The sequence below is a fragment of the Saccopteryx leptura genome, chromosome 5 (genome assembly GCF_036850995.1).
Source record: "Saccopteryx leptura isolate mSacLep1 chromosome 5, mSacLep1_pri_phased_curated, whole genome shotgun sequence".
Taxonomy (NCBI): domain Eukaryota; kingdom Metazoa; phylum Chordata; class Mammalia; order Chiroptera; family Emballonuridae; genus Saccopteryx; species Saccopteryx leptura.
In genome coordinates, this window is record NC_089507.1 from 121,373,746 (window position 1) to 121,397,555 (window position 23,810).

Genomic DNA, 23,810 nt, shown 5'->3' on the forward strand with positions numbered 1-23,810 from the left:
TTGAATAGATTATCTTTACCCCATTTTATGTTCTTGCCTCATTAATTAGAATTTTAGAGTTGAATGTTATATAAAGAAAAGGAAAATGTTTCTTTTTACTCTTACTTCTACTTGAAATACTATACTTTAAAAAATCTGGCTATTATAACTTATTAAAGAATACTAGCTGTACTTGGCCAGGCATTGCTGTGGCTCAGACTGGTTAAATGGAAAAGAAAGTAAAGAGAAAGCACACGTTTCTAATATGTTTAATTTCACAATACTTGTGGGTATACAGTATTTTTTGTTGTTTCATTATCTGTGCAGATACAGAGATTGTCTGGTTTGCTGAGTCTAGAACACGCAACATATAATTGTTCATGTGAGAAGCAATTCGTGTGTAGATCTAATTCTAAAGATTGGCCCTGGCCCTGGCCGGTTGACTCAGCGGTAGAGCGTCAGCCTGGCGTGCGGGGGACCCGGGTTCGATTCCCGGCCAGGGCACATAGGAGAAGCACCCATTTACTTCTCCACCCCCTCCCCTCCTTCCTCTCTGTCTCTCTCTTCCCCTCCCGCAGCCGAGGCTCCATTGGAGCAAAGATGGCCCGGGCGCTGGGGATGGCTCCTTGGCCTCTGCCCCAGGCGCTAGAGAGGCTCTGGTCACAACAGAGCGACGCCCCGGAGGGGCAGAGCATCGCCCCCTGGTGGGCAGAGCGTCGCCCCTGGTGGGCGTGCCGGGTGGATCCCGGTCGGGCGCATGCGGGAGTCTATCTGACTGTCTCTCCCCGTTTCCAGCTTTCTAAGAAAAAAAAAAAAAAAAAAAAAAAAAGATTGGCCCTGAGCTTTGTTGATGGTGATTGCAAATGCCAATTGAATTGGGAATTGCAGTCTCTTAAATTGAAATGGTACATCCATTGGAATCATAGGAATGCAAGGAATGAGGACATCTTCACCTTTGAAAGGTCCTGTCAAGATTGTTGCTTCTATGACGTTGCTCATTAATTTTTTACAGTGCACAGACCCAAACATTTCATGTTTTACCATGAAATCCACCAGCGATTTCAGCTTCTGTCTGAAAACACGTGCTATGATGTCATGCTTATCCACCGGCCATTGGCCAGGAAGTAAGAGCTGTTGTATATCATCCCAAGCTGGATTGCATGTGAATGTAATGAATAGGTCTGGACGCCTGTACCATACGCAATTGCATCTTGAGCATACTCATGGATATGACATGGACTGCCTGTATATGAAGATGGAGAAATTGTTAGTCTTCCAACGTTAGTTGTATTACTGTCATTTACAACTGCATCTTGCAAATGAATGTATTCTTCAGAGTGAAGCTTGGTCTGATTCAAATAGATGAATATTAAACATTCCGTTTTGATTTTTGCATACATATCTACAATGTATTGGTGAAACAATTGACGGCATTTCAAAATGTGATTGTCTTCATTCTCTCGAATCATTAATTGGTATGAATAATAGTTCATTGCGCTGCATTTCATATTTGTTTCTTTGCCACTCACTGGATTTGTCATCTTAACGTTGAAGTGATATCCATCGGCACCACCCCCCAAAATGATTGGATATTGCAGGGCATTATAGCATTGATGAGTTTCTGCAATTTTTGTCAATTGATTGTTTCTCCGATGAAGAACAATATCTCTAGGTCGGAATTGATCTCCAACTATAACAATTGCCACTTTGTCTATAGTTGGAGCATTGAATCTTCGCACATGTTCTCCAGCAGCCATTTTGTCAGCATGAATAACAATCTTGTGTGTATCAGATGGCATCATGTCAATTGCTGTTTTGAACAAACACACTAAATTGTTTTTTTTTGTGAAGAAGCTCTTGCAGTTGGGAAACGATGGGACCTCTTTATGCAGGTAGAAATTCCGCAGCATGCATTCAGTTCATCATTGCCATCACTGATGAAATACATTCATAGGTATTTATGTTGACCATCCGGGAATGGAAGCAGGGAGCCGGCTTTATGATACATTTGTCCTTTCACTTTGAAAGTTGGCATGAATTGAGCTGTTACGATTTCTGCGCCGAACGACATCATTTGGAAGCATGAGTTCTACTTCCTGATGTTAGATAGGAAATGCTTTGATTCGGCGGTATATCCAGCAAGCAAAGTTTTTAATGGCTCTGTCGGTTCTCCAAGTTGAGGCAGTTTAATTTTTCCAGCGGCATAACACATTCCTTTTGTTTCTCTATTAAATTTCAGAGCCTTGCAATAAGGACATGCTTTAGTCATAGTGCTGATGAGAACATGCCAGCTCAAACTATAATCATCAGCTAGGTTATACTGGAATGCAAGGCGATTGTAATCGTGTGATTGCTGAGCATGGAGTCGTGTTTGACGCTGATCTGCTGTTTCTCGTTGACATCTTTCAGTCACTCTCAGCCTGTCACATTCATTCTGTTGAGAATGAAGCAGATCTGAAGCTGCAGAACGTGATCGCCATGCTTGCAACCCTACCGTCTCAAGTCTGGCTGCACATAAATGAATCATAAATCAGAAACATTGAAATGGAATCATAAAATATTTAGTATAGCATGTGTTGCTTTTATGTCCAACAGATGACGCTATTTTTCAAAAAAATGTTTTTACCTGTCACAGGTGTGACATCTATATCTATATAATAATAGGTATATAAAAAAGAGCATGTATTCGAATGCAACATTGTGTCAAAATTTCAAAGCAATTGATAAAGAACTTTCGGAGATTTAAGATTTTGAACAAACAAACATTTACATTTTTATTTATATAGATAAAGGAATGCTGAGTTAAATCAAACAAATATTAATAGAATAAGCAGTCTGTTAACTATAGTTTCATTTAGCAATTCTGGGCACTGAAGGTAATTTCAAAGCATAAACTCTTTCCTGCCTGGGTTTCCAGTACCTTTTGAGACTGAAGAGGTAAGGCAACCTAATCCTTTACAAAAAGTATGGGATGCATAACTTTAGCATAGCCAGTCCATCAGATCCTTCCTTTCTTCTTTATTTTTTACCATTCCCTTTTCACTCTTGGTTGCTTTGCCCTGGTGGAGGCATCTCAGGAACACCTCCCCCTGGAGAGAGTACTCACCTGCTCATCTCGACTCCCCCCAGTGCAGATCCCCAGGCTTCCCAAGCCCTGCAGTGGTGCAGGTTGGTCCTTGGCGCTCATCCAGTGTTTGCTTGGTGGAACATTTTGTTCAATTGTAGAAGTTACTTTGTTTCATAACTCAAAGTGAATTAAAAGCAACAAACATGAAAGAGTAAAGGAGTTGTGGGTGGAGGCAGCTGGGGGAGACACAGGAAGACCACAAGGCACACAGGCACCAATAGGCTTGCACAGCTTCAAGGCTGCTGAGGGCGGTTTGTACAGATGACCCTGAGCAAACAGAAAAAGATCAAAATAGTTTCAGAAAATTATGTTTAAGGTAAAGAAAACTGTTAAGCAGTAGAGACTATTTTTAGACAAAAATATTTTTCAATTTGCAAAAATAAAAAGAGGTTTGGTATTAGCTAAAATAACTAAACAAGGTAATATTTTACATTACTTAATTAACTCAATATTTCCTATATTCCTTTTTTTTTTTTAAAGTTAGAGGTGGGGAGATAAACTGACAGACTCCCACAGGCATCTCAGCCAGGATTCACCTGGCAAGCCCCTACTGCCCATCTAGGACCATTGCTCGGCAACTGAGCTATTTTTAGCTCCCGAGATGGAGGCACTAGGAGCCATCCTCAGCCCCTGGAGCTGACTCCCTCAAGCCAATCAAACCATGGCTGTGTGAGGGGAAGAAAGAGAGAGGGAGGGAGAGAGAGAGAGAGAGAGAGAGAGAGAGAGAGAGACAGAGAGAGAAGGGTAAGGGGTGGAGAAGCAGATGGTCGCTTCTCCTGTGTGTCCTGATCAGGAATCAAACCCAGGACATCCACACACTGAACTGATGTTCTACCACTGAGCCAACTGGCCAGGGCTTCTGTGTTCCTTTCAGATACTAATTCAATGTGATTTAAAGATATTTTGTCAATATTTGTATTGTGAAATAATTCTCACCCTTTTGAAAAAAAAAGATAATTTGGAGAGACAGCAGATAATTTTGTCTTCTGTTTTATTCACTTTTAGTAACAAAAATGATTCAGATACTGAAGAAGAAAAAGAATTACAAGTAAGTAATCATTTTGATTTTTAAAAATTTTAAATAATCACATAAAAGAAACATTTTGAAAACCAGAAGTAAGTACTTGAGGGAACTGAGTTTTTTTTTTAAACTAGAGAATTCTAGATGAATAAATTTTAGTTGAGTTGAAGTATCATACATAAACTTTTCTAATTTCAGTGGATGATTTTTAACTTAGAGTGTGATAGCCCTGTGTTCAGTAAATTTGCATACTGATGTTAAAGAAAAATAGTCTTTAAAGATGATGAAGAGACAGGAAGGTGGTTTGAGTTACGGTGGAAAGAACATGAGTTTTGTAATCTGGCAGATGAAGCACATCATGCCACTTTTTGGATGTCTACTCTGAAAGATACTTAACCCTCCAAGTTTTAAGGCCTTAGCTATGGTAAAATGGGGATATTTTGGAGAGATACTGTAATGCTGAGCAATAATATATGTAAAGTATCTTGTTACTTACAGTGCCTGGGATATAATACACATTTAATAAGTGATCACTCTAAAAATTAATCATCTTTATATACTGATTTCAATTTACTATATGACACTTGGCTTGGAGAAAGAAAAAAATAGTTCTTTTTTGCAATGTGAATTCCAGTAAGATGAAAGAAGTTGGGACAGAAGATCCTAAGTCCTTAAGAAGCCTTACGTACTTAGGGCTTATACAGATTGCTGCTGGTGACCCCAGTGCACCTGGTTCATCTTGATGGAAAAGAATGACACTGCTAAATGAGGTTACTCTAGATAGCTCCAGCATTATATGATTGGGTTTATATTACTAAGGAGATTTTTTTAAGCTCTAAAATTTCTGCATCGGCAATAAAAATGAGGTTGGTTGTAATTTAACAACTCATCAGTGTAATTCTGCTTTTCTTCATGTCCAGTAGTGAATTTGTGGCACATGCTCAGAAGAATCTTTGTGTTTTTGTTCAGCTGATTAGAACTCAGGTATAAGACCAACGAAGTTGAAATCCTGGGGTTTGAGCCTCATTATAGAATATAACCCCAGGCCTAGTCCACTGACCTCCCATCCGCCACCTGCAAATGGCATACCACTGATCACAGGGAAATGAACTGGCCCAAACTGGGGCTGGCTCAACACAAACTTACTGCTTTTGGAAGATAACACAAAGAGAATGCTGGAAGTCAGAGACATTTCCTGGTGTGCTGAGAGCCTGCAGTGGAGAAACTAAACAAGATAATTTGGGAATCATTGTGAAAGGGCTGTCAGTATACTGTCAGTTTAAATAGTGACCTCAAGTAGATTTTGCAGACCTAGCCTTTTGTAGGTAATAGAATAAAAGAGAAATTTTCTACTTAATTCCTCCTCTGGGGCATCAAAAAAAAAAAAAAAAAAAAAAAGAAAGGAAGAAAAAGTTGAATATGTTATATTTGAATAATTTTTCTATTATTTAATAACTAATATTTATGACTGGTTTATTTAATTTATACATATTTCATTGAGTTAAATAATAAATGATAAATAAACCACCATTCTTGCCCTGGCTGGTTGGCTCAGTGGTAGAGCGTCGGCCTGGCATGCAGAAGTCCTGGGTTCTATTCCCGGCCAGGGCACACAGGAGAAGTGCCCATCTGCTTCTCCACCCCTCCTCCTCTCCTTCCTCTCTGTCTCTCTCTTCCCCTCCCGCAGCGAGGCTCCATTGGAGCAAAGATGGCCCGGGCACTGGGGATGGCTCCTTGGCCTCTGCCCCAGGCGCTAAAGTGGCTCTGGTCGCAACAGAGCGATGCCCCGGAGGGGCAGAGCATCGCCCCCTGGTGGGCAGAGCGTCGCCCCCTGGTGGGCGTGCTGGGTGGATCCCAGTTGGGCGCATGAGGGAGTCTGTCTGACTGTCTCTCCCCGTTTTCAGCTTCAGAAAAATTAAAAAAAAAAAAAAAATAAACCACTATTCTTCAATTTCAGTTATTATTGAACCTAATAATTTGAAATGCTCAGCTTTTTTTTATGGTCATTGAGTCTGCTGAATTTCTGACATATTGATGATTTCCACTGGATGGTAGCATTGGCACATGTTAAGATTATGTTGTAGTCATAAAGCATAGTTTTATGCCTCTTTTCCCAGCACTAAATTTACATATTCAACACATATACTGAGTTTCCCCGAAAATAAGATCTTTGCTCTTAAAGACGCGCTAGGTCTTATTTTCAGGGGAGGCCTTATATTTCTAAGCTTGAAAAAAATTGCACCAGGTCTTATTTCCAGGGGATGTCTTATTTTCGGGGAAACAGGGTATTAGACCCCTACTATGTGCCCCCCCCTTTTTAGCACAGTCACATTGTTTAAAGCTGAAACTACAAAGATAAATTAGATACTTGCCCTTAAGTAGTTTGTATTCTGGTCAATCAGTGATTATCAAATTATATGGAACTCTGGTTGGGTTTTTAAAAAAAAAATATAATCCTCCTTACCCTGCTGCTTAAAATTTTAGTGCCTGAAGAAATAACTCACAAACAAAAAGTTATAAACCAGGAAAAATGTATGGAATTAGATAACTCCTCAAACAATCTTATAAACAAATCTATACTTTTCTTATTTTCGAGTAGTTTGTATATCTATAATATGGTGCAAAGTACTTAAAGCTGAAATTACTAATATATTTCACGTTATTTTGTTGGCAGGTTTCTAGAAAATGTTTGTCAAATTTGTCAAGCTTTTAATTGAATGACTCCATTCACCCTCTGCCTAAGCTGAGTGTTCCACAATTTTTATTGCATTTTATTTTTATTTTTGTTTAAAGATGATATATATATATATATATATATATATATATATATATATATATATATATATATATATATTTGTGTGTGTGTGTGTGTGTGTGTGTATACAAGGGTTTTTATTTTTTTCTTAAATGAGAAGTGGGGAGGCAGAGAGACAGACTCCTGCATGCGCCCAGACTGGGATCTACCTAGCAAACCCCCTACTTGGCAAAGCTCTGCCGATCTGGGCCATTGCTCCGTTGCTTGGCAATGGAACTATTTTAGCACCTGAGGCAAGGCCATGGGGCCATTTTCAGTGCCCAGGGCCAACTTGCTCCAACCGAGCCATGGGAGTGAAAAGGGAAGAGAGAGATAGAGAGAGAAGGGAGGGGAGGAGGGTGGAGAAGCAGATGGTTGCTTTTTCTGTGTTCCCTGACTGGAAATTAAACCCAGGATATTCACATGCGAGGCTGACGCTCTAGAGACAAGAAGGGAGAGAGATGAGAAGCATCAACTTGTAGTTGCTTCACTTTAGTTGTTCATTGATTGTTTCTCATATGTGCCTTGACCAGGGGGGCTCCAGCCAGGCCAGTGACCCCTTGCTCAAGCCAGCAACCTTGGACTCAAGCCAGAGACCTTTGGGTTCTAGCCGGTGACCTTGGGATCATATTGATGATCCCATGCTCGAGCTGGCGACTCCTCACTCAAGGCGGTGACTTCGGGGTTTCGAACCTGGGACCTCTATATCCCAGGCTGACATTCTATCCACTACACCAATACCAGTCAGGCAGAACTTGCATTAATTTTTATTTCAGTAGTTTAATTAGCCTGACAACTCTAGGCTTTCATTTTAGAAAATAAAATATTCTTAAATATGATCATTTTATAGTACTAAGGAAAAACAGAAGGGAGATAACCCAGCACTTATCTTTGGGTAAAGCAATCCAAGCTGCTTTGTTTAGTAAATTTGTTGGCTTGTTTCTCCTTTTCTTTCCTCCTTTTTGTTTCTTCCCTTTCTCAGAAGTATATTTGAGTAATGATGCAGTGCCCTCTCTGGGTGGGGGGGTGTCTTCCTAAGTTCAACTAAACATGCAGGCTCACAACACTATCACAGGCTGCTCTTGGCCCCACTCGACTCAGAAGGGTAGACAGAGACATGGCTTATGACCAGGGCAGCGTCAGGCTCCTCGTTGGCAGGAGCTCTGGCAGCAGTCCACACCAGCAGGAGGGCGTGGTGGTACAGCGCCGGCGTGAGGGATGAGAGCCACTCTGTGAAGATGCAGGGACAGCCCAGGTGTAAGAGGCTCATATTCCAAATCTTGGCTATTGTAAATAACACTGCAGTGAACATAGGGGTGCACATATTCTCTTGAATCAGTGTTTTGGGTTTCTTTGGATATATTCCCAAAGTGGAATTTCTGGGTCAAAAGGCAGTTTCATTTTTAATTTCTTGAGGAATCTCCATACTGTTTTCCACAGTGGCTGCACCAGTCTGCATTCCCACCAGCAGTGCACGAGTGTTCCCTTTTCTCCACATCCTCGCCAGCACTTGTTGATTTATTGATGACAGTCAAGATCTGGATACAGCCCAAGTGCCCATCAGTGGATGAGTGTATAAAAGAAGTTGTGGTACATATACACAATGGAATACTACTTGGCCTAAAAAGAAAGAAATCTAACCTGTTGCAACAGCATGGATGGATCTAGAGATTATTATGCTAAGTGAAGTAAGCCAGAGAAAGACAAGTACCATATGATCTTAGTTATGTATAGACTCTAACTGAGAAAAAAAAAGAAAAAAAGAAACAGATTCATAGAGACAGAACAGACTGACAGCTGTCAGAGTGCAGGGTGTTAGTGTCTGGGTGAAAAAAGTGAAGAGATTAAGAAAAATAAAAACAACTCATAGACACAGAACAATATGGTGATTACCAGAGGGAAATGGGATTTTGGGGAGGTAGAAGAGAGTAAAGGGGGATAAATGGTGGTGGAAGGAGACTTGACTTTGGATGAACACACAATCCAATATATAGATGATGTGTGATAGAACTGTACTCTTGAAAGCTATATAATTTTATGAACTAATGTCACCCCAATAAACTCAATAACGATTTAAAAAAAAGCTTCACGTTCCACAGAAACTAATACCTCTTGTAACAAGGCCATAGGTGTGGTTTCCAATGTCCCCACAAGAGACCTGCCTGGAGAGTCACCACCCTTAGGACAGCCCGAGTCATCTGTCAGGCATCTACAGGGCTCCCCGGGCCTGAGGCTGCTTCTCAGTCAGAAGCAGTGCTGTGTGGGGATACAGTTGACACACCATCTCATCAGGCTACCAGGGAAAAGACCTAGAATGTTACCTAAGGGCTTTGTTCTCAGGCAGGGAAGATTTTGTTGAACCTTTTACATGAAGCCCTTTACATATACAACTTGTGTTTACCTTCTTGCTTCAAAGGTTTCTTGAGAATCTACTGTATGTGAGGCACTGTGGAGAAGTATAAAAATTGGTTCAGGGAGCTTGTAAACTAGTAGGTGGGATTAGATAGGTCTAAAACTGACTTTAATAAAAGGATGTGTAAAGAAAGTGCCCGAGAAGGTAAGAGCGGTTCTAAGATTGATGATGGTGCAATCTTCTTATTTAGAGTATTGGTAATATAGTAATGTACTCTGTTTGATCTCTTGGCTTTACTCTCTTATTATAGATAATTATGTAATCTTTTATATCAGAACTAGGCATTTCCTAAATAATATCTAAGTAAGTGATAGAACCACTGGAAAAATGTTTTAATTGAAATAGAGTTGACATATAACAATATATTAGTTTCAAGTGTACAACATAATGATTTGACATTTATACATATCATAAACTGATCACTACAATAAGTCTAGTTAATATCTATCACCATACATGATTTCAAAAACCCATTTCTTTCTTGGGATGAGGACTTTTAAGATTTACTCTCTAACAACTTTCAAATTTGCAATACAGTATTATTAACTAGAGTCACCATTCTGTGAATTACATCCTCATGACTTAGTTCTTTTGTAACTGGATAAAAATAGACATTTTAATCCTGGAATTATTTATTAAAGAGGTGTGTTTTTTGATGTCTGAGTTTATTACCATGGGGCAAAATTGCAAATGAGGAGGCAGCATAAGCTGGAATCAATCCCCTTGATTTGGAAAGACTGCAAATTATTGACATTATTTTATTTTTTTGTAAATATTTTAGAAAATTACAATCCTCTTAATGCTGTGAATCTTAAAATTGTCAGATACATATGTAGTCTTTGTGACACATATTCACTCTCCTGTGTTAGCACAAAACTAGCACTTAAGAAACTTTCTGTGGAAGAATAGAAATTTTAAGTAACAGCTATAGTTGAAGTTTTAGTACAATGTAAAATGTGTGAACATTTTCAAGCAAATTTAAAACTTTCCTTGTTGTTTTAGAAAATTAGAAAAGTAATAATGATCCTGAGGAAGAAAGTCTGTATTTATCTACTGAAATCGTTCACCAGGTCCGTCTTCTCCAGCAATTCTGCGGCGTCCTTTCCAGAAGCATTCCGCTGTCGAGAAAGCAGGCTGTGCCTCTCCTACTCCTCCCTGGGCTAGAGAGCTCAGAGTGAGCTGCTCGTCTTAATTTGGAAAAAATACATGAAAGATTACTTCTCTCATTTAACTTGACATAAAATAATCAGTTTGATAAATTCTAAAGTTTCTGTAAATCTAGAGCTTGATTCAGGTCATCTACATTTTGATGACAACACTGAATCTCATAATAATGATTATATATAAAAATACCTTTAGCTAAATAAACTGGACCTATTCTTTAGAACATTGGTGTGATCATTTTTGTTCTAATTAATAACTTTAATAGAATAATAACATGTTTTTGGTAAACTATAAGTTATTCTCAAGAACTAAAAAATTTTTTTTTAAATTAAGTGAGAGGTAGGAAGGCAGAGACAGACTCCCACATGCACCCCAACCAGGATCCACCCGGCAAGCCCCTACCAGGCGATGCTCTGCCTGTCAAGCTGCTGCTCCGTTGCTCTGCAACCAAGCTATTTTAGAACCTGAGGCGAGACCATGGAGCCATCTTCAGGACCCAGGGTCAACTTTGCTTGAACCATTTGACCCATGGTTGTGGGAGGGAAAGAAAGAGAGAGATAGAGAGGTGGGAGGAGGGGTGGAGAAGCAGATGGTTGTTTCTTCTGTGTGCCCTGATCAGGAATCGAATCTGGGACTTCCACATGCCAGGCCAACACTCTACCACTGAGCCAATCAGCCAGGGTTTAAAAAATCTTGACAATGTTTTAATAACTTGTAATTCATCTTGTACTTACTATGTACCAAGTACCTTGGGGGCGCATCTAATAAGAATAATAATTTTGCCCTGGCCGGTTGGCTCAGCGGTAGAGCGTCGGCCTAGCGTGCGGAGGACCCGGGTTCGATTCCCGGCCAGGGCAAATAGGAGAAGCGCCCATTTGCTTCTCCACCCCTCCGCCGCGCTTTCCTCTCTGTCTCTCTCTTCCCCTCCCGCAGCCAAGGCTCCATTGGAGCAAAGATGGCCCGGGCGCTGGGCATGGCTCTGTGGCCTCTGCCTCAGGCGCTAGAGTGGCTCTGGTCGCAATATGGCGACGCCCAGGATGGGCAGAGCATCGCCCCCTGGGGGGCAGAGCACCGCCCCTGGTGGGCGTGCCGGGTGGATCCCGGTTGGGCGCATGCGGGAGTCTGTCTGACTGTCACTCCCTGTTTCCAGCTTCAGAAAAATGAAAAAGAAAAAAAAAGAAAAAAAAAAAAAAAAAAGAATAATAATTTAATTGTACTCCTACAGCTTTTTTGTGTATTATACTAATTCTTATTTACCAAAGAGCATATAGTTTAATGAATCTTGTTTATCATTCAACTAGCTTACTATCAATGCATGTCCAATCTTGCTTCATCTACACTCCTATACACTCCCCCCTTGTCCCTAGTTAGTTCTTTTTTTGTGTGATAGAGACAGAGAGAGAGACAGAAAGAGGGAGAGATAGGGACAGACAGACAGGAAGGGAGAGATATGAGAAGCATCAATTCTTCGTTGCGGCACCTTAGTTGTTCATTGATTGCTTTCTCATATGTGCCTTGACTAGGGGGGAGGGAGGAGCCCAGCCAAACCAGTGACCCCTTGCTCAAGCCAGCAACCTTAAGCTCAAGCTGGCGAGCCTTGCTCAAACCAGATGAGCCTGCGCTTAAGCTGGCGACCTCGGGGTTTCACACCTGGGTCCTTCGAGTCCCAGTCCGACGCTCTATCCACTGTGTTACTGCCTAGTCAGGTTTAGTTACTGTTTTAATTGAGGTATAATTTGTATATCTCAAAGTATTTTAAAATTCCCATCGTTTCATTTATATTTCTGTATGCATCTCCAAACATTAATGATTTAAAACACATGTACACAATACCATCATCACCTTAACAAAATTAACAACTAACTCCCTCATGCATGAAATGGAATAGCCAGTTTTTAAATTCTCCCTATTGTTTTATGTTATTGCCACCCTTATTGTTTTTTAGTTGTTTATTTGCATTGGGATCCAAATAAGTCTGTACATTAGAATTAGATGATAAAAATTACTTTTGATATCTGGCTACAGTCACCTATGTCTTCTTTTCTTGCAATTTTGTGATTTGTTTTGGTGAAAACCAGGTACTATATTTTGTGGTGTTCCCCAGTCTGCATCTTGCTGGTGACATCTCTGTGGTGTATCGTGTTGCTATGTCCCCAGTGTTTCTGCAAATCTAGAGCTTGATTCAGATTCAGATTTGATTTATTTGGTAGAAATATTTGGCATTAAGAAGCAAATGTTGTGCATCTCCACTAGGTCTCTTTTAGTAAAGTATCAATAGCCATTGGCAAGCAGCACCTTAACCCACTGACTCAATACAGTTGCAATTGATGATCATCTGATCCTATCAGTCAGTTATTAGGGAATCTAGAGAGGAACACTTTCTGTCGTTGGTTATTTGGTTATCCTGAGATACAGAAAGGCAAATGAGTGGGTTCCCAGGCAGGCCTCCCAAAGACAAGCGCTGGGCCTGATTGTTAGTGTCAGTATGAACTTTTGAGTTTCAGCATATTTTATATGTTATATAAGTGCATTTATTATCCTTACAGAGGTATAAAGTACCCCGTGTTTGGCCAGTGAGGTTCTATTCATATTGGCTGCTTTGGATATGCTTCTAGAAGTTTTTGCTAACTTCCTTGTTTTCCTGTGTGATAAGAGGTTCCAGGTTCATCCTATTTCTTACCTTATCCCTGGAATCAATGACTAGCAAAGTAAAACAAAAAAACTATTATTGATGTGCTAAAAAAGGAAAGAAAATAGAATCACATAAAATGTTCACTCAAAACCACTAAAGGCAGAAAAAGAGCAGAGGACAAATATAGGAACAAGGAACAAGGGCAAACTAGTAGAAAACAGTAACAAATACGGCAGATATTAATCCAGTGATACCAATGACCCCTTTAAACATCAGTGGTCTAAACACACTGTTGGGCAAATAAGTTTGTAAAATTTGTGTTATTTGGTTTTGCTCACTTTTGCTTTTAAAAATGGTGGCCACTGACCATGTGATTGTGTTGCCCAGGTGATACTGTTAATTACCTTCCTGCTTGGGAAGGGGCTTGGTTATGCTAATGTGTGCTGGAGGAGAGGTTTCCCACCAAAAGGTTTTAAGAAGAAGGAAGAGGGAGGAGCTAGGAGGTCAGTTTTTGAAGAGACCACATTGTTGCAGAGGAAGCAGCCATGATGGCCAGGTGCTGAAGGGGAACAGAGGTGAGGGGCTTTGTGAGCTCTGCTGAGAACTGCTGGGAGCCCTTGATTCCAGGAAAAACCGGAAAGATTCTCTTGGTTGTGGAACCAGAGAACATGTGAGTGGGTTTTGGTGCCCTGTGTATTTGTTTTTACTCGCCTGCCAGTTGCAAGGCTAGAATAAAAGCTATGACCCACCATATCTTGGCTCTGCAGTTTCATTACCATCTATCTGAATCAAATGAGAACCTGCACATGCCAGGTGGCGGCTGTGATAGCCGAGACTACTGGCCTTACACACACCGATTAAGAGACAAATGATCAGAATGGATCAAAACCCAATACTATTTCTAGTTTGTCCCCTGAAAAGGAAGGCTGTGTTGTGAAGAGAAGTTAGACGTGGCTGCCATCAGCTCTGTGGGGTCTAGGTCAAACACAGTCAGACACGATTTCTTCTCTAAGTTGGAAATATGTTTGAAGTGACACTTTTTGGGTCTTCGTGGAAGCCTGTGACAACCACCTGTCCCTCTCCCCATCCCAATGCTCAGGTCCTATTCCTCTTGAGTCTTCCTGATCCACAGGGAGGGTCCCAGTACCTCTTTTGTCAGGGTTCTGCGATGAAAGACTGGACAAGGAATGACCCTTTACTCACCAGGGGCCAATGTTCTCTTTTAGAGAATTTTCCTCTTTGCTTTTTCTGAAAATTCTGAAAGTCATGGAGTTTAAGATGGAAACTACATGCAAGACTTTAGAAGGCAGAGGGTTTTGAAAAGATCAAGTGTATTATAAAAAGTATGGACATTGCATTAGAATTGCACACTGATAGTTCTAGAAACAACATCTTCAGGAAACAATTTCAAATTTTTATTAATTTGATGCTTCTGAACATCATAAATGAACATAAAATGTCATTTTGGTTAACTTGGCAGGCCAGAGAAATTCCACTTAGTGGCAATCACAGGAAAGATATGTACATTTAGGCAGATACTCTAAATTCTGTTAGGTGTAATGGTTGTGAATGTACTTAAGCAGCAGTGAAACGTTTTTACATCACTCCCTGTCTGAATACTTCGGTATGTTATCCCAAATGACCCAGATGTTGCAGAAACAAAGTAGCAAAAATGCACCTGAGGTTAGGAAGGTTTCTACCTATCACATAAAGATGCCTGTGTGTCTCCCTCAGGACGCGTTGCCTCTCTTCTTCTGCAAAGCTTTCATGAGATCTGACATGAAATCCTGCTCCCCGCCCCCACCCCCTCCCCCGCTGGGTGGTCCTAGGTTCTCTTGCCTCTTTGGGGGAATGGGACGTCTTTTGACGGCAATGGGCGGTGGCCTTGCGCATTCGGATTCGGATTCTGGGGCAAGGGCAGGTGGGGGTGGAGGCGGGGGTGGCAAGTACCCCAAATCCCCAGCGACCGAAGGCGGAGGGGGAGGCACGAAGTCGGGCGGCTCTTCGTTAAAATCCAGGGGTGGTGGTGGGAGCTCTTCGTCCTCCAGAGGAGGGGGTGGCGGGGGTGGTGGCAGAAAGTCATCTGGTGGGGCTGGGAAGGCGGTGCCCTTGGCCTTGGGCGGGATCACTGGGCTGCCGCTAGTGTCTGAGGACCGCCGCACGGGTGGGGGTGGAGGCAGGCTGGACTTCGCAGGGTGATGGGCCCTGGGCGCTCCTGAGTCGTGGTTCACAAGGGCTGGCTTCCCGTCCTTCAACAGAGCCACAGCAGCATTATTTACACAGCCACATAGATGACATTCCCAATCCCACCTTGTGAGATCTGGCGGACTGAGGCACAGTCTGCCCCTATCTCCCCCCCTTCCCTACCCCCCCCCCCCCAGTCCCTGAGCCCCGGAGGTGGCTGACGAGCTCATAGCTGCTCTGGGATTGAAGAATGACTCCAAGAGGCCTTTGCCATTATTCCCCGGGGCACTAACATACCAGGACCCATGTAAATGGAAGACTGCACTATTCAAGGATTTGTATGGTATATTTAGACTCTATGCGAATCTCCTCAGGACCACTGTTACCTTTAAAAGCGCTTTAGTGGGACAGGGGTTACCTAGTAGAGAAGTTGCTTAAGGAACTCAGGATGGAAGCAAACCTGTTCTCCTGCAAGTCCCACTTATGCCTTGGTTTCCCAAAAAGCCCCCAGGTCGCCAGCATATGCACCCATAACATTTCTTTCCATCTGAATTGAGCTGGTTGTGCTCGGTAGTCAGGAGCAGGTGTCTATACAATTACACTGCTCACAAAAATTAGGGGATATTTAAAAATGAATATGAAGCAATAAAAAGAAGCATTTGATTTTTTTTAATTAAAGAAGAACATCAGAAAAGCAAACGACAAGTCAAAGAAAGTTATTTGATTATGCAAATGAGATGCAACCTTAGTTATCGTGATTGAGTAGCAAGTGACATATCGGTGGGGTGAACAGAAGCATGTCAGAATGGACCAGAGTGCCACATATTGACTGTTCAGTAGGGTGTATGGTCACCCAAGACTGCCAAAACACACTGACAGCCATGGGGCAGGACAGGATCAGACTGTCCAGCAGTTCCTGTGGGATCCTCTGCCACTCTTGCTCCAGCGCAACTTTCAGCTCAAGAAGTGTTGTGGGAGGCATTGGACGGTTTGCCAGACGTGTTCCCAGTGCCTCCCAGCACGTTCAATGGGATTCAGGTCTGGAGAACGTGAAGGCCAGTCCATGCGTTCGATTCCTGCCTCCTGAAGCACGTTGTTGACAAGATAAACACGGTGGGGTCTGGCATTATTGTCCATGAAAAGAAAGTTGTCTCCAACAGCTCCAGCACAGGGTACCACTATAGGGTGCAGGACCTCATCTCGATATCTGACAGCAGTCAGCAATCTGTTTCTGATGACGTGGTTGGTACGACCATCAGTGCTGATGCCAGCCCACACCATGATTTCACCACCACTGAAGCAGTCCCTTTATCGCGTGAAATGTAGATTCTCCCATGTTCCTTGTTCGCACCAGATCAGAACACGATGATTGTCAGGCTGCAGACTGAACCGTGACTCATCAGAGAAGAGGACAGTTGACCACTCATCACAGGTCCAACGACGATGCTCATCAGCCCACCCTCTGTGGGTTCTACGGTGTTCAGCAGATAACAGAATGCCTACCATTGGTCGCCCAGCCTGCAGTCCAACATGATGGAGCTGATTTCGGACTGTCTGGGTGCATATCCATCATCTAGTGGCAGCAAGAAACTGTCCCCGCAGCTCTGTTGCATTGCTGGGCCTGTTCCTTCTTGCCAATAAGGTCAAGTCTCAGTCATCTCTTGCTGTTGTGGCAGATGGGTGAACCTGCCCTTGTCTTCTTCGTACTGTGCCAGTCTCTTGAAAGCGATTCCACAGTTTGCTAATCACACTTTGGAATGTTCCAAGTGCTGTTGCCACTGTCTGTGTTTAATCAGCTTCAAGACATCCTATGACTCTCCAGGCTTTGCATTCAGGCAAATCGTGTTGCAGGGGCATTGCAAGGGCTGGGAAATGGCAGGATGTGCACTTTCAAGATCAGGGACATGCAGATACTCTGGTACTTTCAGCCTTTTGTACAGTGAAAGGCTGTATTCATTTTCACCAATGAAATAAAAGTTGGTTTTGCATCTCATCTGCATATTTGAACAACTTTCTTCAACTTGTCGTTTGCTTTTCTGATGTACTTGTTTAATAAAAAAAGTCAAATGCTTTTTTTAATCGCTTCATATTCATTTTGAAATATCCCCTAATTTTTGTGAGCAGTATATTTTGCCCTTGTACCCATACCTCAGTGGCAGAGAGGTGGTTAAGGAGCGTCCCGAAATCTTCCTCAAATCACAAATGTCCTATGTTGATAAGCACCAAGAAGGTGGACGGGGAAAAGAAAGGCTAGCTCTCTCTGGGCTGCAGTAACCTCTGCGTGAACCTCAGCAGAAAGCCTGTCTCTCCTGACAGAGAACGTTTCCTTCAGCACGTGTTTCCTTTCCCCAGGACTGGGTTTTGAGGGAGGAGACAATGAAATGCTTGTTCCCTCCTACAAAAGCTTCAGGAGATGTGGTGGTGGGTGGAGCAGGAATGTGCACACCTGTTCTATAGTTTCAAGAATTTACCTTTTCTTGGCTGTGTTGAAAGCCAGCTGGCTAATTAATATCCCTTATTATTAACTGTCTCATGGCTATGATGAGATCAGATGAAATAAATGTGACAGGTTCTGAACAGAAAAATCGGGATGCATGTGCCATTGGTAGGAACCAGAACATCACACTGGGCCAAAGGCTAAAAAAAGCATAGTCCTTCATCTGTCAATGGGTAGAATAAAAAATAATAAATTGTATTTATATAATGCAAATTTCCCGCAAATTTCAGGCAGCTGAACCGAATCCTTCTGCTTTAGGGACAATTATCATAGCAATTTACATTAAATCAGGCTTTCATTTTCTTTCTTTCTTTGCTTAATAACCTCTTACCACTAAAAAATTCATTTAGAAGGATTTTTGTTTTTCCCTAAGAAAGTGCCTTATGATAGAGTTTCTGCTTTATTTTCTTTATTTGCTTAATGTGATACGCTAATTGGTGATGTATTTTTTAAAAACTTGTGAACAAGCAGCTGGGCAAATCGGTGTGCCCACGTAGTTAAGTGATTCTATCCTGTGATCCTTTTTATTGCTTTCAGCATTTTAAAACGTGTGCTTCCAGCTGGCATCATAGGAACCATGAAAATAGTAGCTGAGAGCACACTGCATGGTGAGACTGTCAAAACAACTTTCAAGTCTACAATGGTTTGCAAAATTTATAAGAAGTTTAATAAATACAAGATTTAGTTGTTTCCTCCACTGGCTGATGGACAGAATAAAAGGCAGAAATGAAATGAAAACTTTCTGAAGGTGCAATTATTTGAGGTTGTTTTGAATCACACATGGCAGGTATTCAAGGAAATTTCTATAGTAAACTAACATGTGAGCAATTGGGCTAGTAACTAAATTCCAGCTTTTAGTTGTTTTTAGATAGATTTGAATGAATCTTCATTAGGCCCTGGCCAGTTGGCTCAGTGGTAGAGCATTGGCCCGGTGTTTGGATGTCCCAGGTTTGATTCCCAGTCAGTGCACACAGGAGAAGTGCCCATCTGCTTCTCCACCACCCCCCTTCTCTCTCTCTCTCTCTCTCTCTTTTTCTTCTCCTCCTGCAGCCATGGCTGGATTGGTTCCAGTCCCTCGGCTGGGTGCTGAGGATGGCTCCATGCAGAAGGATTCGGAAGCGTGCCTCAGCTGCTAAAAATAGCTCGGTTGTGAGCATGGTACCAGACAGGCAGAACATCGGCCCCAGATGGCGGTTGCTGGGCAGGTCCCGGTCAGGGCGCATGCGTGAGTCTGTCTATCTCCCCTCCTATCACTTGGAAAAGAATTTTAATGAATCTCTATAATCTTTTTTACCAAAAACAACAACAAAAAGAGTTATAGAGAATGTTACACCAATTTGGATATTATTTTTAAATGTGTTTTTTTCTCCACCACCCTGAGGATGTATGTAGAGCAGTAAGAGAAAAATAGAAAATGCACATTTTATAGTGAAATCCTTTCAGTAGTAGTCTTCCAATCTGGGTTTGGGGCTCTGTAAGCATTTAATCTAGGGCTTCTGACTAACTGGTTGCTCTAATTTGTCCAGAAAAAATAAGTAGAAAATTCCAAAGGCTAAAATTCAGGAGCCACTTAGAGAGTGCTAAAGGCACTTGTCTCAACCCAGAAAATCACTTCAGTCAAATAAATGTAGCCAAATTAAAAATAGTTACCAATTCTCAGCACTAAAATAAACATCTTATATTTTCCCAAAGCAGTATGGCAATAGTTGGTTTTAACTTCCTATTCTAGCCTGTATAATTTTAAGATAAAAAAAAAAGTAATAAGGCAATTACCTAAATGAAGTTATAGTGATGGAAAGTTAAATTTAACAGGGTGACGATGATCAACAAGAGTACACAGGTTTCAGATAAACATTTATATAGCATCTGAACAGTTGATTATGTTGTACAGTATACCCATCACCCAAAGACCAATCATTTTCTGTCACTGTATTTGTCTCTCTTCCCCCCACCCTGATTTTCTCTTTTTAAAAGAGCCATTGTGAGAACACCGCTGATGGTTTAGGACATGGGTTTCCAGGTGACTTTGGTAGAACTGTGCCAGTTACTTGCTGGCCTACCTTAGTTGTGTCACCGTGTCTCTGGGCCTCTCCGAGAACGGCACTCACGGAGCGTGCAGCTTGCGGGATCTGACCGTTGGCCTGGGCGGTGCCTGATGTAAGTCCTGAGAAGACAAGAAGAGTGGGGAAGACATTTCAACATTCTTGAAAGCTCATCTGAAACTATAGAGCAGTTTATATCTCCAGTGCAAAAGAGGGGTTCATGGGTATGGTCTGGTTAACTAGAGCCTTGCGCAAAATCTGAGGTTTTAGGTCAGCACTTTGTGAGATTCAGTGAATGGTTCAGGAAAGTGTAGCCAGGAGAACAAAAGTGTAGGTGGCCTGGGGACTCCTGAAGTATGGTTGGCATCTGAAGAAGGGCAGCCTTGGTGGGGACTGTGTCCTTAGCCTGTGGGGTCAGAGTTGTACCACAGTACACCTGTTGGTGTAAGAATAGGGGACCAGAGCATGCATGGAAGAGGTGGCCCTTGTCAGGAGGTGCCGTAACCAACACGGCAGGATCGGTGCAGGTGACTTGTTGGGGTTGGTGGTGGGAAGTTAAAGAAGTTCCCTTCTGATGGCTCCATTTCTTCTGATGAGACTAAAGGAGTTGGGGGTTGGGAGCTTGAGGAGAGTGAAGAACACCTAAAACAATTAGGAAAACTAAAACGCTATATATATATATATATATATTTTTTTTTTTTGTATTTTTCTGAAGCTGGAAACGGGGAGAGACAGACTCCCGCATGCGCCCGACCGGGATCCACCCGGCACGCCCACCAGGGGCGACGCTCTGTCCACCAGGGGGTGATGCTCTGCCCCCCCGGGGTGTCGCTCTGCTGCAACCAGAGCCACTCTAGCGCCTGGGGCAGAGGCCAAGGAGCCATCCCCAGCGCCCGGGCCATCTTTGCTCCAATGGAGCCTTGGCTGTGGGAGGGGAAGAGAGAGACAGAGAGGAAGGAGGGGGGGGGGGTGGAGAAGCAAATGGGCGCTTCTCCTATGTGCCCTGGCCGGGAATCGAACCCGGGTCCCCCCGCACACCAGGTCGACGCTCTACCGCTGAGCCAACCGGCCAGGGCCAACACTATATTGACTGGAACAGGATTCTTCAACATGATTGACATTTGGGACTAGAAAGCTCTTTGTGTATGTGGGCTGTCCCGTGCATTGTAGTAGAGGCAGCATCCCTACCCTCTCCACGTTAGATGACAAAGTATGACATCCAGAAATGCTATTAGATGTTGCCAGTGTTTTCTGGGAGTCACAGTCTAGAGAAACTGGTCTAGAGAAATGTAGTAAGATTGACAGGCAGTATTAGGGCCCATCTGTGGTTGATGGCCACTAATGTGTGGAATCAATGTCTACTGTGTGGACAGCCCTCTAGGAGGAAAAGATGTTCCAGCCCCTCTCCCCATCCTAGAGTCTCGTTCCTCCTTCCCTCTCCCCTCCTTCCCCTCCATATTTACTAGCGGGCAGCATCTCTGTGGGGTATGGGCAGCCACTTTTGTCCTCTTCCTTTCTCCCTTCATCCTATCCTCCTCCGTTACTCCCCTTTTTCTCTTCCTCTTCCTCTTTAAATGACTGGCATTGTAGTTGCCTTTGGCTGAGGCTGGTGTTAAGACTGAGACTTGGGAAAGAGGGATGTCCGTTTCAGGCTTTGTATTTAGAGCACGAGCTCTAGTTTATCCCACCAGAGAGACTTGAGTTAGGAATTATGTATGCTAGCCCAGCTAACCAAGAGGTAGAATTCTATTTTTGTGTTCCTGTGTATATAACTCTTTTTCTTGGGAACTCCCCAGAGGGATGCCTATAGCTGGATATGGGCTCTGTGGGTACCCTACTATAACAGCACCTCACAACATCCCCACCCCCCATGACCTCTGGCAAATACACAGAATGAAGGCCCTGGCAGGGAGAGTACAGTGTTCCATTTCCACCCCAAGTGGAACTTGGGTGAAATTCAAAAGTAGATGGAAATTCAATTCTGCAGGACCACCCAGAGTCAGCATCAGACGGCACAGGTCTGAGGGCTCAACCCTCACAAGATGTCCCTCATGTCAGTGTCTGTCACCCGAACTTGTTCTTTTTTTTAGTGTGTGCATGAAAAAAAGACAGACAGGAAGGGAGGTCAGACAGCAAAAGGTTTTAACCCTCTAATCAGGTGCTTTTTTTTTTCCAGTGACCAGCCCTCATTCTATAGCCCACCCTGAGTCACCTCTTAGCATAACAAAGACACCTCCATCACTCAGGAAATTCCACGGGCTACTGAAGCTGTGTCAGAAACTGAGGCTGGAGACCAGACACAGCCTTCATTGAACCACAGAAGATGGTTTGTGAGCTGAACGTATACAACTTATGCCAAAAGCAACTCTGCTGAGGCCGGACGTGAGTGTGGCTCTTCCTCGTGGACGGACCTGCACTTCCTGACAGAGCCACGGAACCTGTCTGGGCACCAGTATGGTTGAACAACACACTAGCGGCTTAATTCTGGGAAATGGCTGATATCCTCAAGGTGTCCCAATTGTTGTAAAGCAGCTCAGCACATAATTAAATAGGTGATGAATCAGCTTCATAAGAGGTAGAGTGATACTTGTGGGAGATAACTAGGAAAGTTACAAGACTTGGTAAGAAATACAACCGTTTACTAAAGCAAGTGATCCTAATTTCAGAGAAAAAGACTCAAGAGAAAAAGGGTTTTTTTTTGGCTGTCTGGGAAGGAAAGGGATCCTAGAGTTCCCTCAATGCCAAAGAACTTAGAATCTATGGCTCACCCTCAGTGAGTGTGAGTCCAGGCCAGTGGTGGGATTCAGCTGGTTTGCACCAGTTGAGCAGAACCGATACCTAATTTTTTGTTGACTTTGGCGAATCAGTTGTTAAAATGGCACTTGTAATCAGGGTTCTCTCTAAGGTGGGTGCCTGGGCAGTCGTCCAATGTGGAAACCACAAATTTACATTCCTTACTCTTTTTTTTTTTTTTTTTTTTTTTTTTAAATTTTATTTTATTTATTCATTTTAGAGAGGAGAGAGAGGGGAAGAGAGAGAGAGAGACAGAGAGACAGAGAGAGAGGAGAGAGAGACAGGGGGGAGGAGCTGGAAGCATCAACTCCCATATGCCCCTTGACCAGGCAAGCCCAGGGTTTCGAACCGGCGACCTCAGCATTTCCAGGTCGACGCTTTATCCACTGTGCCACCACAGGTCAGGCTCCTTACTCTTTTTTAATGTTCATCTGTGCGACAGCATATTCTAAGTGCCCGTAGTAATGCTCATTCCGTCCATCGGGGAGAAAATTTGCAAATGAGGACGCCGATCAAGGAGCAATATGGAAATATCTTAAATACAGTTTTATTGTTTTTTGTCAGGTATTATTTCATATTTTTTTAATATTTTAAACTCTTTCTCATAATCTAGTTTTGTGTACCTGTTGTTCTTATTTAAGTATTAAGTGTATGAAATAATTAACTACCTTTTGGTATATCTTTTTTTATACTAAGACAGTCATTAGGGCAGAGGATCAGTTAGTGAATTATTTGAAACCCTCCACTGTTTCAGGCTACAGTATCTGCCCTAGACAGGGACGGCAGTCTCCACTGGAAAGGGGGCCAGTGCCCTGAGAGAAATGCCCCAGGATACCTCACCCCAGAGAGTGACGCCATCTTGGGAAAGAGAAACTTGACAGTCATGTTTCACCCTCCACATCGAAGGTTGATAAAATTAGACTCCTTCTACGGTCACTGAAACCCAGAACCCAGTCAGTCTCAGCAACCTTTCACTCACTAACTCAACAAATACTTACTATATGCCAGGCTTGTAAACCCTGGGAACACAAAACAAAACAGCAGAAAATGTTTTTGTCCGTTTGAGACTGGCAGCCTGGTGGAGGACAGAGGCACGGAACACACGAATGACAACTGAGAATTGCAAACTGTGGTAAGTGCTCTGCAGAGAACAGCTTGGCATCA

The 23,810-nt window shown here is 42.7% G+C and overlaps 1 protein-coding gene and 1 pseudogene across 2 annotated transcripts in view; one reads left to right on the plus strand and one right to left on the minus strand.

Annotated features, from left to right (window-relative positions):
• The window catches only part of LOC136406552 (protein adenylyltransferase SelO-like), a 32,873-nt pseudogene extending 22,347 nt beyond the window's left edge, over positions 1–10,526 (plus strand).
• Positions 10,527–14,483: 3,957 nt separating this feature from the next.
• APBB1IP (amyloid beta precursor protein binding family B member 1 interacting protein) overlaps positions 14,484–23,810 on the minus strand; it is a 108,639-nt gene continuing 99,312 nt past the window's right edge. For both annotated transcript variants that reach the window (XM_066385537.1, XM_066385536.1), the window contains exons 14-15: positions 19,872–19,975; positions 14,484–15,379 (exon numbers count right to left, since the gene is read on the minus strand). In XM_066385537.1, coding sequence (XP_066241634.1) covers positions 14,861–15,379; positions 19,872–19,975 — 623 coding nt within the window. In that variant the 3' untranslated portion in view covers positions 14,484–14,860. The remainder of the gene's footprint in view (positions 15,380–19,871; positions 19,976–23,810) is intronic.